At 44.1% G+C, this 14,732-nt stretch overlaps 1 protein-coding gene across 1 annotated transcript in view; it reads right to left on the reverse strand.

Annotated features, from left to right (window-relative positions):
- Positions 1–14,732, reverse strand: part of Ubr4 (ubiquitin protein ligase E3 component n-recognin 4) — a 121,789-nt gene that overhangs the window by 33,095 nt on the left and 73,962 nt on the right. The window contains 16 exon segments of the mRNA XM_048350361.1: positions 504–632; positions 746–871; positions 1,630–1,768; positions 2,170–2,409; positions 2,769–2,962; positions 3,190–3,277; positions 4,891–4,976; positions 5,753–5,897; positions 6,377–6,545; positions 8,005–8,250; positions 8,703–8,781; positions 9,754–9,981; positions 11,744–11,893; positions 12,713–12,922; positions 13,764–13,880; positions 14,296–14,403. Of these exon segments, the coding sequence (XP_048206318.1) occupies positions 504–632; positions 746–871; positions 1,630–1,768; positions 2,170–2,409; positions 2,769–2,962; positions 3,190–3,277; positions 4,891–4,976; positions 5,753–5,897; positions 6,377–6,545; positions 8,005–8,250; positions 8,703–8,781; positions 9,754–9,981; positions 11,744–11,893; positions 12,713–12,922; positions 13,764–13,880; positions 14,296–14,403 (2,454 nt within the window).

Below are 14,732 nucleotides of genomic sequence, written 5' to 3' on the forward strand. Positions count from 1 at the left end.
TTAAGTTATTCTATCCCCATTTTACAGAAGCGAAAACTAAAGCTTAACATAGCTGTCTCACAAATTAAGGGAGCCAGGCATAGACAAGACTCTGATCATAGGCTCATCCTCTTAACTCCCATGTAACACTGTTCTTTAAAAAACCAAAGGGTCAGAAACTCAGGTGTACTTAGCAAAGATAGGATGCCAGAGATTTGGGGCCAGGGGAAGGTAATGAACTGGATGCTCTCCTTGGGTGAAGCCCCACTGCCTGAGGCTGGCATCCAATCATGGAGTCAGTGACAGAACATTCACACAGCCCGCCTGGGCTGTGGGTGTGCTCTGACCCTCTAGACTGCAAATATTAGAAGAGGGAAATAGAATTTTGGGAATGTTTTTTCTGAAAGCACTAACTATTCTAAATATAGATTTGTTAATGGCCAAGAACAAATATACCACCAAGAACTGAATTGCAGTTGGACTGTTGTGAAAACAGCCATCAATTACACTTGGACAAGACACACCTGGATGATTTTGGAGAGTTCATCAAATGAGTTCTTGCAGTCACCACAGTACTCCTGAGCCAACTGCAGGATGTAGCGATTTACACTGGCTGATGTGGAACTGATGCCCCCTGCCGTTCCAGAGTCTTCCTGCAACCCCAAGAAGTAAATTGTCAGATGTCCTCCCTAAGACGACTTCACCTAGGGCAGTCTTCTGCCCCTGACACATAGCCCTCCCTCGGGGCCATCCAGTCTGGGGTCACCTGTGGCTTTTCTGGAGCTGCCTCATTCACTTTGCACAGCAGGTTCTCCAGCTGTGGCCGATGACCCATCAGCTGATGATACACCCGGTCAGCTTTGTCCAGAAGAGTGTTAATGTTGGAAACAGCCTACACAGGAAGAGACACAGGACCTGTGTTCACAGTATCTCAGCATGATGACTTCCCTAAGCAATCCTAACTGCTGATGACTTCTTGGAACGTTTCCTGTATGTCAGGGGCACAGTGTCATTCACTAGCTCTATTCTTCTCTAGCAATCCTATCAAGCAGTATATTAATTACACACACACACACACACAGTCTCTCACACACACAGTATAAAACAGACAATAATGCTGAAGAATAATTTATGTTAGGTCATAAAAACATTAAAAAGACCTGGAATAGGAACTGGAATAGGAACTATTTGTCCTTCTAAAACCAAAGCTAAATATTCTGCTATTATCCCAAAAGGAGTCCTTTTTACCACCTGTTAGCATCCATCCAGACCTAACAGATTATGTCCTTGATAAGCTAACATAAAGGAAAAAGCCAGCAGCCTCAATTGAAGCAGTTATGGAACAAATATAAAGCATGTCATCTGACTCCTTTCTGCCTTTCTAAGCTCAGCATTATCTGCTCTTAAACCTATGGAGTTTCAGTACCAAGCAACACTTCTCCAAACACATGAGTCCAGAACACATGATCTCATTATTTACTCCTACACAAAACCTGATCCCTAGGACCCAATATTCGCTGGATTGAGCAAGGCTTGGGCCAGAAGTCACCAAAAAAAAACCCAAAAAACCCAAAACAAAAAAACATGCACCAGCATTGCTTTAATTTCAAATAAACCCACTGTCTAGGTACAGGCCAGATGTGACCATACCTTCTTCCGGTCTTCCTCATTCTCAATGGGATCCACTGCACAGCAAGGCTTGGCGTAGAGCATGAAGTCAAAGCGAGCATATTTACAGAAGCCACAAGCATTGCAGAGGAAAGGATCCTTTTCATCATAGTTGATGGACCTAAAGAACCAAAGTGTTAGGTCAGCAGGGCAGCAGTGGTTTGGAGTATATAAGTAACCAAGGAGAGACTGTACCACATCTATACTCTGGAAACTAGTGCAGGAATTACTGAAGGGACAATAACCAGTCAGTGGAAATGAAGTAAGAAACCAGGTAACAAGAAAGGAAGACTTGGGAGCTTTTCTGGCTTCACCCATCGGTGGATGAGCAGGAACAAACACAGGTACAGACACCACTCTTCCCCCCCTCCTCCCCTTCTTCTCCCCCCCATCATCACATCCTCTACTTATCCCATAATCATCTCACTAGCCAGGACACTAGATAATAAAATTGCCCAGAGAGACAGTTATGAAAAACAGGAATGGAGCAAGCCCTCCCCTGGGGGACAACCAGTGGATTACCTGCATTTGTGACACTGGTACACATTCTCCCCACAGTTGCCACACACCCCTGGGTTGGCAGGGACGGAGGCACTACAGCGTGGGCACTGCAGCGTCTCTGTGGAAGCCTGGTAGTTTTCATAGAAGTCTGCAAACTCAATCATCAGGTTGGAGGCCACAATGGGCAACGGAAGGTCAATCTTCACCTCTGTCTGACCAGGAGTCAGTTGAACTTTCTTTGCTTTGTGCCAGCGGGCTGGTCTAAAAGAGACAGTGTTGAGACAAGGGGGCTGAGTGCCTTTACTTGACTCTCAGTGATACAGTCTAATGGTGGGGGAGGAGAGACACAATAGCTTACTGAGGCCCTGGAGGCCCCCCGAGTAGACTGGTGAGCAGCTGCCACAGCATTCTATGGTAGCACTGAACTGACTTTAAAATAATCACTGTGAACGTCCGTGAAAACTTGTGTTGCCCTTTTGTCAGCCATGACTGGTGTGGCTAAGAGGACATACTAGCCTCTGGGGATATGTTTCTTTGCACCACTCCAAGGACTCAAACCAAGCACTTGGTATTAAGCCTTACGATCCTGCAACCTCACCCCAAGTCTAAAAAGCCCATACTTGTTTTTCAACTCCACGATGGCCTGCACAGTTCGGTTGTTATAATACAGATTGATGGTCCGCACCATCTTGGTCCTCTTTAGATCTCCAATCTTCACTGTCACTTTGCTGATGGTGTGACTGCCAATCAACTTCACAACCTGCTGGGTGGTGGTGTACCGTGTGTCCACTTTAATGGAAGATAGCTTGATATACTAGATGCAAAGGTACACAAAAACACAGCATTACTACAAGACTAACAGTTCATCAGGGCAATCCATTCTTCATCCACGAGTGAAGTTTCCACTAAGGTAGTACATGTGGTAGGCAAAACGCCATAGCATTAGAGACCAACCACCCAGGGAGGACCATCTATGTCATAACAACCAATCTCTGAAAATGAGAAGCCCATTGGGCCTGCCATGCTAAAAATGCTACTTACACAAAATGGCACTTCCGGATTGTTACACACCAGACAGGGATCACTCTCCAGGTAATAGCCGTCAAACTCTACCAAGCCTGACAAGGTGCTAAGGAAGGAACCAGTTTCAGCATGAGGAAATTTTCATTTTAGAAAGTATCAAGCTTCTCAAAGAAGCTGGGACAAAGCCATCTTCAACATCCCCAAAGTAAACCCCCTTCCTTCCACAAGAACATCAGGATAGTGAATGCATCCCAAAATGGTGTACAAGTCATAGGAAGGAAATTTCCAACTAAATGACCTCAGATGTTTCATATTTCTGAGCTAACATTCAATGGAATCCTAAATTGTATTTAACTAACTCAGAAGAGTCATAATTAATTTTTTTTTAAAACCCATTGAGTCCAGTATTAGCGGCGGCTCATGCCTGTAATCCTAGCTACACAAGAGGCTAAGATGTGGAGGATAGAGGTTCAAAACCAGCCTAAGCAGAAAAGCCCATGAGACTCCATGTACAAAATAATCAGCAAAAGGCCAGAGCTAGAGCTATGGCTAAAGTGTCAGAATGCTAGCTTAGCAAATGGTGAAGACAAGTTCAAAGATAAATAAATAAGTAAAATTATTGCATGATATGTTCAAAATAGGTAAATTCTGTAGTAAGCAAATTATATCTCAATAAAATTCTTTTTTAAAGTCACTACCAAATCAAGGAAATAATAAACCATAAATTTAAGCAATGTCTTCTTTCAATTCTTTGTGCTTGTGTTTTGTTTTAGTTTAAAGAAAGAAGGGGGCTGGGAAGGTGGCTTAGTGGCGGAGTGCTTGCCAAGCAAATATGAAGCCCTGGTTTCGATTTCTCAGCACCACATAAACAGAAAAGGCTGGAAGTGGCTTTGTGGCTCAAGAGGTAGAGTACTAGCCTTGAGCAAAAAAAGAAGACAGGGACAGCGCTCAGGCCCTGGACTGGAAAAAAGAAAAAAAAAAAGAAGAAGGAGGAGGAGGAGGAGGAGGAGGGGAAGGAGAGGGAGGAGGAGGAGAGAGAGGAGGAGGAGAAGAAAGAAGAAGAAGGAAGAAGAAGAGGAAGAGGAGGAAGAGGAAGAGGAAGAGGAAGAGGGGAGGAGGAGGAGGAGAGGAAGAGGAAGAGGAAGAAGAAGAAGAAGAAGAAGAAGAAGAAGAAGAAGAAGAAGAAGAAGAAGAAGAAGAAGAAGAAGAAGAAGAAGAAGACGACGACGACGACGACGACGACGACGACGACGACAGCTGTATCTGTGAACTTGGACGCTGTTCACCGAGGTTCTTTTGCTCAAGGCCAGTTCTCTACCCTTGAGCCACAGCTCCATTTCTGGATTTTTTTTTTTGGTTGGGGTGGGGGGTGGGGAGGGTGGTGGTTAATTGAGATAAGTGATCTTAGCCTCCTGAGTAGCTAGGATTACAGGAATGAGCCACCTGTGCCCAGCTTGTGACTTTAATTTATCTGATTTACATTAAGCCCTTGAAACCAGAGACCTTCTGACACTACTGCTTACCCAGGCATTAATTCAGTGATGATATTTTGAGTGCCTTCCATGTGCTAGGGCCTGGGAGGAGCCATGGACTGACAAGTTGAAATCAATGTACCTAAAGGGCTTCTTAATTCATACAAAAGGACTAGTCAATAAGAAAATAGCTATTCAAAGTGGTGACTGCACTCAAATAGTAGGAAGCAAAACAAAACTCATTCACCTGTAAATGTTGGAGTTGGGATGGTTGGTAAGAATATGGTTTTGAGTACGAAGAATCTCCACAGCCTTCTGGGAATACTCCTTCAACTGAAACAAAATTCAGAAAAGAAATATAGTTAAATCTCAAGTTTTCTCTTGCTAAAGACTTTTGCTTTCAACTTTGTGGCTAGAGATTATCCTATAAGCACTGAACTTCTCAGTAGCCAATCACAAACACTAAACTAGCCCTAATTCCCAAAGGTCTAGTGGATTCTATCTTCTCACAAGCCCTCTCAGTCTTAGCGATATCCACCTTTCACATCCCATGGAGGAAGATAATTTTTATGCTTAAGAAGAGGACATGAGGGGCTGGGGATATGGCCTAGTGGCAGGAGTGCTTGCCTCCCATACATGAAGCCCTAGGTTCGATTCCCCAGCACCCCGTATACAGAAAACGGCCAGAAGTGGCGCTGTGGCTCAAGTGGCAGAGTGCTAGCCTTGAGCAAAAAGAAGCCAGGGACAGTGCTCAAGCCCTGAGTCCAAGGCCCAGGACCGGCCAAAAAAAAGAAGAGGACATGAAATGACTTGTCTAACTGCAGAAACATACTTTGGGCATAAAATCAGGGAGGACTTCCTTTCCCAAGCAACTTTACCCTACATCTTCTACTTCTCTTGGCTAAGCCAAATTCAGATCACACTCCTGTGCTAATTGTGTTGTTACATGGTTTACATCAAGCGCCTATAACCTAAAAAATATAAAACTAGATATATTCAAAACAGATTCACATATAGGCACTCTACCCACGTTGGCTGTAATATTTTAAACTCATGACCAAAGATTCAATAAGGCAAATTAACATCTCTGACCATAGGTCAACTGTTACCTTCTTCTCTGTCTGTATTGTTTTCAAGGAGAAATATCCCAGTAGGTCCACAAACTGGGCAGCCTTACGACCATAAGCTGGGAGTTCTGGCCAAATGGACCACATGAGATCTAGCAAGAGCTCCTGCTGAGATTTGCTAGAGTTCCTGTAAGTAAATGTCAGCACATGTTAGCAAGCAGCAGCAAACTGAGGCACCTTTACTTATCACCAAGACCCAGAAATTGTTTCTAAGACCCTACAAATAGGGTGTAGGCTTGGAACCCTTTTGTGGCTGATATAGGCCAGCCTTTTGCTCTCTTCAAGAGGTGGTTTAGTCCCATCACCCAACCAGAACTTAATGCAGAAAACTGAGCTTTTGACCTCACAAGTTAAGCCTGGTCATTTTACAAACTCTTTAAGTATAGCCTTCGGAGTAGAAAACAGCTTATAATGCCTATAGCTTTCAGCTTATTAAAAAAAACAGACTGCTCAATAAAGAAATATCTAGTGCTCAAGAAGATTCAGGTGGGCAGAAGTACTAATTAGTACCATGGCCTAAAGTGGGTAACATAAAACCAAGGAGAAATTCCATTGCACACCCTGGTCCCAGATTGTGCAGATCTGCAAACTGAGCCCGGGAGCTACCTGTAGATGTGCAGCGTCAGGCAGTGGGCCTGCCAGCGCACAGAGGAAGAATTGGACTCCAACAGGAAACAACGCAGAAACTGGATGAGGGTTTCCTTATCAGCAAATTTGTTCAGCTGGTTCACTAGAGCTGTGCACAGCTGGTCTTCCTGGCTGCCTGAACTCTCACCTGTAAAATGAGGGTAGGACTGAAGGCTGAAGAAGTAACAAGACTCTACCCATTCACACAGTGAGACCAAAGGAGGATATTCTTGGGAGAGAGGATCACACAGGTTCCATAGCAATGTGCATATGATCATATAAATTGATGCTTATCAAATGAACTCCAAGAAATGGAAACAAGAGGGGTTTTTATTTTACTTTTTCTGGGTTTTCCCCCCCTTTTGTCACCATTTTTTATTTCTATACTTTTTGTCTTGTATGTAAAGTTTATCTGTTTTGGGGAGGGGAAGGGGAAGCATAGAAATAGTGGGACAAAGGGTGAACTAATTTAGCAGTGATACTAGATACTATGTTGAAAATGAACTATGCAACTTGTAGGGGAGAGGCATTGGGAGAAAAAAAAAATTGGAGAAACCAAAGGAAGAGGTGAGACTGATCAAAAAGAAATGTACTCGCTAAACCTGTAACCCCTCTGTACATCACTTTTACAATAAAAATAAATTTTAAAAATGTAAACAGTTCCCTAGGTATCTAGGGCCATGTTGCGAGATGAAGGGAAGGGGAAATTGGGGAGGAATGATGGAAAGGGGGAATTCTATCCCATTTCTGAATGTGGTTTGTTTTTTGTTGTTGTTGTTTTTTGCCAGTCCTGGGCCTTGGACTCAGGGCCTGAGCACTGTCCCTGGCTTATTTTTTTTCCTCAAGGCTAGCACATTCTGCCACTTGAGCCACAGCGCCACTTCTGGCTGTTTTCTGTATATGTGGTGCTAGGAAATCAAACCCAGGGCTTCATGTATACGGGGCAAGCACTCTTGCCACTAGGCCATATCCCCAATCCCCCTATTTCTGAATGTTTCTATCCTAAATGGTTAGAATTTGCAAAAAATTTTCACTACAAGACAAATAGGTTGGCCCTAACTGGCATATTATACCTCCCTCCAAAAAAAGCACAGGACAATATGCCTGTATAACCCTGGCGCTAAGGAAATAAAGTTGAATGGAGGAATTTCCTTTTAATAGTTTGTTATTTCAAACAGTAAACACTGTTGTAGATAGACTAAGTAATGTCTTGGGAGAACGCAAATCGCCTCCATAGCCCCCCGCCTGCAGAGCACCTTCTCAAGTTCCCAAGACCCATGGAAGCAGAGAAGCTAAAGTGAGGGTGAGCTGAAAGTGGATATTCCTGGCATGCTCCTGCTTGGCTAAGCACCACTTCGCCTAAGTCTGACCATCACTCTATGATCTATGATCTATTATTCCACAGAAGCAGCAGCTTGGCTTACTAAAGATTACTGTACTTTGTATAAGAAGTCACACAATTGTCGAAGATGTCACCACAACTGAAAATGACACTAGAGAAGCTTATGGAAACCCAAGGATAAAATGATCTTTTAGAATTTCAGAATAAATCATGTACTCCAAGAGAGTTATCATATCACTGTGATTAACCAAAAAATGACTCTTACTGTCTTTTTCTTTTTCCTTTTCTTCTTTCTTGCTCTTTTTTGTGGATGATTTGGACTGTGTTGCACCTTGTCCAGAGCTGGAGGCCACTGGGGCAGAGGAGGAAGCTGAGCTGGAGGAACCTGAGGAGGCCGCCAGGGCTGCGAGTACTTTGCTGCCACACAGAGCACAGGAGAGCAGCTGCAGCAGCACCGGGGACACCCCCTCATCCACCAGGAAACTCACTTGCAGAAGGAAGTACAGGACGGCTGCAAGCAGAGAAGCAGTGATCAGCTATGGGGGACTGAACCACTTACACAAATCACTGAAGGGACCAGGCCACATGATTGCGGCTGCCCAGTTCCCACCAGTTTTCTTCACCAAGTTTGCTTTGCTAGATGCTACCAAAGACCAACCTCAGGAGATGAAGACAACTGCAGACTGATTCCAGCCTTATGCCTTTAAATGAAAGATTCACTATACGCTTTGACAACTATTTTACTGCCACCACCTGCAGTCTTGCTCTGTGCTCCCAGAGCTCCCAATTTTCACCACCAACTCTTTTTTTACTCATTAAGTTACTGTCATCTTTGCTGGGCATAGTTCTGTCTCTTTTATCTTGCTCATGGTTATATCTCTAGCATAAGTCAGTACTGAGCAAACCTCAATAAATGGCTCTGGGGAAATGAACAAAAGCAGCCAAAAAAGAAGAATCACTCACAGTCATCTTTGATGCAGAATTTCTGCCAGTTGATGGTTCGCTGGGAAGCAATCTCTGCACAGGCTTTCAGGTGCTCCATCTGAAAGGGAAGCCAATCACAGCCCAAATAAGCATACCTGCTGCCTTAAGTGCCTGTTACCCTGCTTGGATCCATGAAGTGACCATGGTCTTCCATTCAAGGCAGCTGTCTGCTGGGATGAATGGCAAACCTGGGAGCTGGGTATACCCATGAGCACAGCTCACAGAAGTCTACTTCTGTTCTACTCCTGATCACACAGGGCCCTGTGTTTTCAGAATGCCTTCAGGCCACTCACTAAGGCAGCAAAAGAGGTAGGCCAGGCCATAAAAAAATCTATATCCAATTCATTTTTTTCTTGCCATAAACAACACACAGATGAATAAGCTAGGAGTTCATATTATCTTCTTTCCAGATGCTCAAATCAAAAGCATTCCAGTTACTCCCTTAAGTTCAAATAGTTTCTCTCTCCTTAGGCAATAAAAGGTTTTGATACTCTATCACTGCTTTAGTATTCAAGGATAAAAATCAGAGATGCTGGCCAGGAGTTTGGCTTAGCGGTAGAGTGTGCCTAGCATGCACAAAGCCTGGGTTTGGTTCCTCAGTACCACATACACAGAAAAAGCCAGAAGTGGTGCTGTGGCTCAAGTGATAAAGAGTGCTAGCCTTGAGCAAAAAGAGCTCAAGGACAGTGCCCAGGTCTTGAGTTTAAGCCCCACGACTAGCAAAAAAAACAAAAGAGATGCTCAAATTTCAGGTTTATCCTACCCATGATAGTCCATGATATGAGCAAGTGAACTTAGTAAGACTATGATAATGGACCACATCATTAACTGAAACCACTGACTGATGGGAATGGGGAACTGCAGACCCCAAAGCCAACCACAAAGGGACTGGCATGGATCTAGTGTTGGAGATTTGCCTGGAGTTGGAGCTATGACCCTCCCTAAGTAGTTGAAGATCATCATCCTGTTACCTACTTGGCTGAGCCTCATTACTTGCTCCCCTTGCCCTACCATGTCCAAGCCCTCGTACCAGGCTGATGAGCGTGTCATACTGCAAGGCAGAGCCTGAACTGGCTGTAACCACACTGGCCCGGAGGAATATTCCCTGCTCCTCTAGCAGCTTCTTGATCCCACGCACGTGGGAGTCCAAGGTGTGCAAATCCCGGAGCTGGCGGTACTTCTCCTTTGATCCACAGATGAAGAGCAGAAGTTTTCGGACTTGGCGGCGCACAAATGGAGTCTGCTGGATCATCAAGTACTTGACGGATAAAGAATACAGAGTCAGATAGGCAAAGTACCTCAGCTGTAAGGGTAATCCTAGCTATTTGGGAGGTAGATATTAGGGATCATCATTGAGATCAGCCTGGGCAAAAAAGTTTGTAAGACTTCATCTCAACCAATGGCTAGATGCAGTAGTAGTGCCATGTCTGTTGTCTCAAACTACAGGAGAAACATAATGGCTGGGCACACTGACACACATCATCAATCCTGTGACAAAAGGGAAAATAGGAGGATCATAGTTCAGGCTATCCTGGACATAAAGTGAGAGAGACATTCTTAAAAATAATCAATGCAAAAAAAGGGTGCAAAAGCACTCAAAGTGGCAGAGCACTGACTGCCAAGTATAAACCCCAATACTGCATATTTAAAAAAAAAAAAAAAAGAACACAGTTGATGACTTTGGGACTGTGTGTATAAGTTGTAACTCAAGCACCTTGCTTTTAACATATTGCTACTGGAAACTGGTGAGAAGTCAACCAAACCACAGTCATTCCACAAGGACTGGTTCTAAGACCCCTACACACCTCAAAAATCCATGGATTTTGAAACATAAAATGGCATAGCATTTGCATATCATCTACCCACATCCTTTATTTTCAATGATCTCTAGGTTACTTATAATATCTAATACCATACAAATCATTGTAAATAGCTATTATTGTTTAGGGAATGACAAGGAAAATGTCTGTAAATGTTTGGAACATATGCATTCAGATTTATCTTTAATTGGTTGAATTTGTGGATACAAAATGTTTAGATAACAAAGGTCAACTATTTTCTCCCAGCCAACTTGGCTTCCAAGGAAAGGAAGAAGTATGCACACACACACAAAAAGAAAGGGGAAAAATCAGTATTTATGTTCCACTTTCTCAGAAACAAGGATACTGGCCTTCATGCTAGCCCACGAAATGAAACTAAAAGGAGAATATCATGCCAAATCTTTCAAGTAACATGGCCAGGAGAAAGGTAGGTAGTGTGGCTCTAGAACTGCAAGTGGTCATTTGAGATTATTTTCTCCAAAACTGGTATCAAGCAGCTATGCTGTGCTGTTATAAGTATAGTCTCTCAGTTCCAAATCCACCCAGGGCTGTGAGGCCCAGGCCAGAACCTATGCTACTCTGCACTGATCTTTGCCGGCTCCCTCCCTCTTAGTGTCTGCCAATGGGAAAGGAAGCTGGTGGTAGAAGCTATGGACTCATTTCTGTGCTATCTGCAGTTCTAGCAACAACTTTCACAAGGCAGTGTGGTTAGCTCTAACCAGCAGCTTCTTTGGGTGTCCCTGAATCTATACACCACATCCTGAGAAGGCAAAGGAGGTACCAGCAGTAGCTCCACTGTAGAGAGCGGCCCAGATCCTCAGGGCCTCCCTTTGCATACCAGGGTTGCATTACCAGTGCTCCCTTTCTTTGTGGTAGTATCTAGCTATTTCACCAATTCCCTGCACAAAGCCTCTCTGCAGGTCACTAGCATGCCTTCTGTCTTCCTGATAGTCTGAATGACAACACTTGATCATCACTACCCTGTGAGGGAAACTAGGTGGACAGAGTCACAAACTACAGCCAACTGCTGACTGGACCCCTATCTTCTAACAGCAGATGTGTAGAGTGGGTGCCAGGTAAGACAAAGACCTAAATGAACAAGCAGAAGGGCTCTACTAGGGGAATATTGAAAGTAGGAAATGACTGACAGCAAATGTGTCCTTTTCTGGAATAGCATGCTACTCAGACTGTTTTACTCACCTCTGAGAGAAAATAGAACCATGAATGATCAAAGACAGGAGGGGGGATTCGAGAACTGGTGTCAGCAATCTTTTTGATTTGGTATGGCAGCCGCAGGACCATCTCTGTGAGCAGCTGAGTATAGGCCTCAAACACATCAGCAGCATGACCCTGAAGAAGAACAACTGTGTGAGAAACTGGGACCTCGGTGAGGAAACAAGCCAGCGTGATTCTCACCAGGCAGTCTGCGTATTGGGAGTTAGTAAAGAGCGCCATTCAAAGCCACTGCTGACTTAAACCCAGAAGACCCAAGGTTTAGTTCATGTAATGATTACAGCGCACTAAATTAGGATGTCCCTAAAAATTCTGACACTTTGATACTGTGTTGATTATACTTCTGCATATACAAAAATCAGATCTATATTGGCAAAAAAAAACAACCCTGAAGTAATAGTAGTAAAGATTTCTGACTTTCTGTGAAAAATGTATTCCATTTCCTAAATTCAAAACTTTTCCTGCACAGGCAGCATTGTATGCTCATTTTTAGAGACAGATATTGAGGTTAAGCAGAACTTCTCCATGCTTCATGGCTGGTATGTAAGAACACTGGGTAGGCCTGGCTTGTGGGCTCATCCTAACCAGCATAACCAAGGGTTTTCCTTTTATGACAGCAGGCAGATAAGTGACATACACACGAGGACAGGGCCCATGAAGCTGAAGTTGCCTTGTACAATCTAATCTTTTCTAAGGAGTTTCACATAGAATGAAATGACTAATTCACTCACTTCCTTGAGTTTACAAAAAGGAATCAGAATCTTCCCAGAGTGAGCCTTTATTAAATCATGCCAAGATTAAACTCCACCAAGCAACCTGATTTCCTATTCTGTGGTTCCTCACTCTGAGCTCCTCCAGCTTCATACACTGAGAACTCAGAGTACAGTGCTTGGGAGGAGAACCAGGAACACTCCTCTGACTGAGGAAAGACCTCACCTTCACATACTGCCGGAGAAAGAATGGGCTCATATCAGGAGGGGATGAGGTCGTGTGGGGTTTCAGCAACTGGCTGGGGGCCACGGGTTCCTCATCATTCTGTTGGTTCTTCCAATACTCCAGCAGTGACTTGAGCACATGCAGGCAATAGTCCACTGCCCCTGAGCTCAGTAGGGCTGCAGCTGTGGCGCTGGAGATGAGGGAAGATGACTAGGAGACAGAAAATACACACAGAGAAGACAAGAATGTCCTATGAAAACTGAAATGTGGTTGAGTGGAAAGGGGTAGGAAATGACCCCACAATGGTCTAAAAACAAGTTGTTATGCGAGTTCATCAGTCCCTTGCATTGAAAACCATCAACCTCATCTCTACCCATGTGCCAGGGAGGTAAGGCCCACCTTTTCCTCCCAGAAGGCTAGAGTTTTTCTTTCCCCTTGGGCAATGAGGAAAGAACCTCTCCTCAATAAGGTACTTCTAAGTAGCACCCTCCCAGTAGAACTCCTCCCACAGAACCAGCTTCCAAAGGAGATGGGGTAAGTGATCACATGCATAAAAAGTAGGAGAAAAGCTACTGTAAATAAGACCATTAGAGAGCCTCACAAATCCCAGCAAACCCCACAGCGCATAAGCTCATTAAGATTGGATGCAGTTCAGCCTCCATTCCACCTTCTCTGCTTTGTGCTAATCTCCTTTCACCACACACACTTTGCTTTCTCTCGGCTTTATTTCCATACCTTATAGCAACAGACACTAGGGGAATCCTCTTAGCCACTCTGTGCCTTGCAGAACAGGACCTTGCTTTTTAATAAAAGAACTTCCAAACCCTTTAACCCCTCCATTGGAGGGATTGTTGGTAAAGACTAGGGCTTGGAAGGGATTCTAACAAAGGGGGAAGTTTTGCTCTTGAAGAGACGGCAGCTTAGACTCTTACTCCCCTTGGGCAACAGTGGCCTTATGCTCACAGAGAACTGTTACCTCTGCCCTTCACTCTGCACCTACCAGTCAATCCTCTTACCTTTCCCCAAACACTTAAGCTCAAAGCAAAAATACCTCACATATGGAAGACTTGGATCCAGACTTCGTGCGGGACATAAAGACACTAAGAAGCCTCATCACCACCAAATGGACTTCATTCAAGGCACTGCGCTCATTCTTCTTGGAGACATCCTGCAGGCAGAAGCAGAGCTCAGACTTCTATACTTCCTTTAGGCCTCTGGCACTCTGAACGAGATTTCCTCAAGCCTATCAGCCCCAAGTGTTTCTCAAGGGGAAGTAGAAACAAAAAGTGCCAGTGCACCTATGAACTATACCTGAGCCTGCGACACTCAGAAGGCCACAGTAAAAAGCAAACAGCCAATAAAACATTTCTACCTGACCACAAAGGTCTGTGAGGGCAGAGACCGTCTGTCATCTGTACTCAGGTCCCAAAATATGCCTAGGCCAAGGTAGACATTGAACTCTTTGTGTTGAGTCAACATAACCAAAGCCTTTAGTGGATGGTACCTCAAAACTAAGACAGGAGTGGGACACTGAGGAGCTGGGCCAAGTCTACCTTTTCATACATCATAACCCTCCAACATACCTTTTTATCCATACCCAGTTCAGCAATCAGCTGGGAAAGAAGGTTGTCCAGGGCTCCCTTGTCTTTCTCATCTTCTCCATCCAAATCTGTGGTGAGCATCAGAATGACCTGAAGACAGAGAACATGGAAGCTAAAAAACAGTGACTCTAAAAGTGGGTGTACCTAAAGACATCTCAATTTTCTGGACTGTTCTGCCAGTCACACTGGCAATGTGTTCTAAGTTCTAGTTTTTCCCAAGCTAAAGTATCTAGTCAGAAGAACCAAATTTTGATAAGTGCCATTCCTGGCAGCACTGAAAGGGTTTTGCGAGAACTCTGCAAAATTAATTGACTAACCTACATTATATCCAACCAAAGTAGCTCGAGATAGGGTAATTTAACCTTCAAAGAAGGGAACTAATCTAGAAATAGCAACTAGACCACACTCCAATATTTAAG

Source organism: Perognathus longimembris, chromosome 7, assembly GCF_023159225.1.
Source record: "Perognathus longimembris pacificus isolate PPM17 chromosome 7, ASM2315922v1, whole genome shotgun sequence".
In the NCBI taxonomy this organism is placed as follows: Eukaryota; Metazoa; Chordata; class Mammalia; order Rodentia; family Heteromyidae; genus Perognathus; species Perognathus longimembris.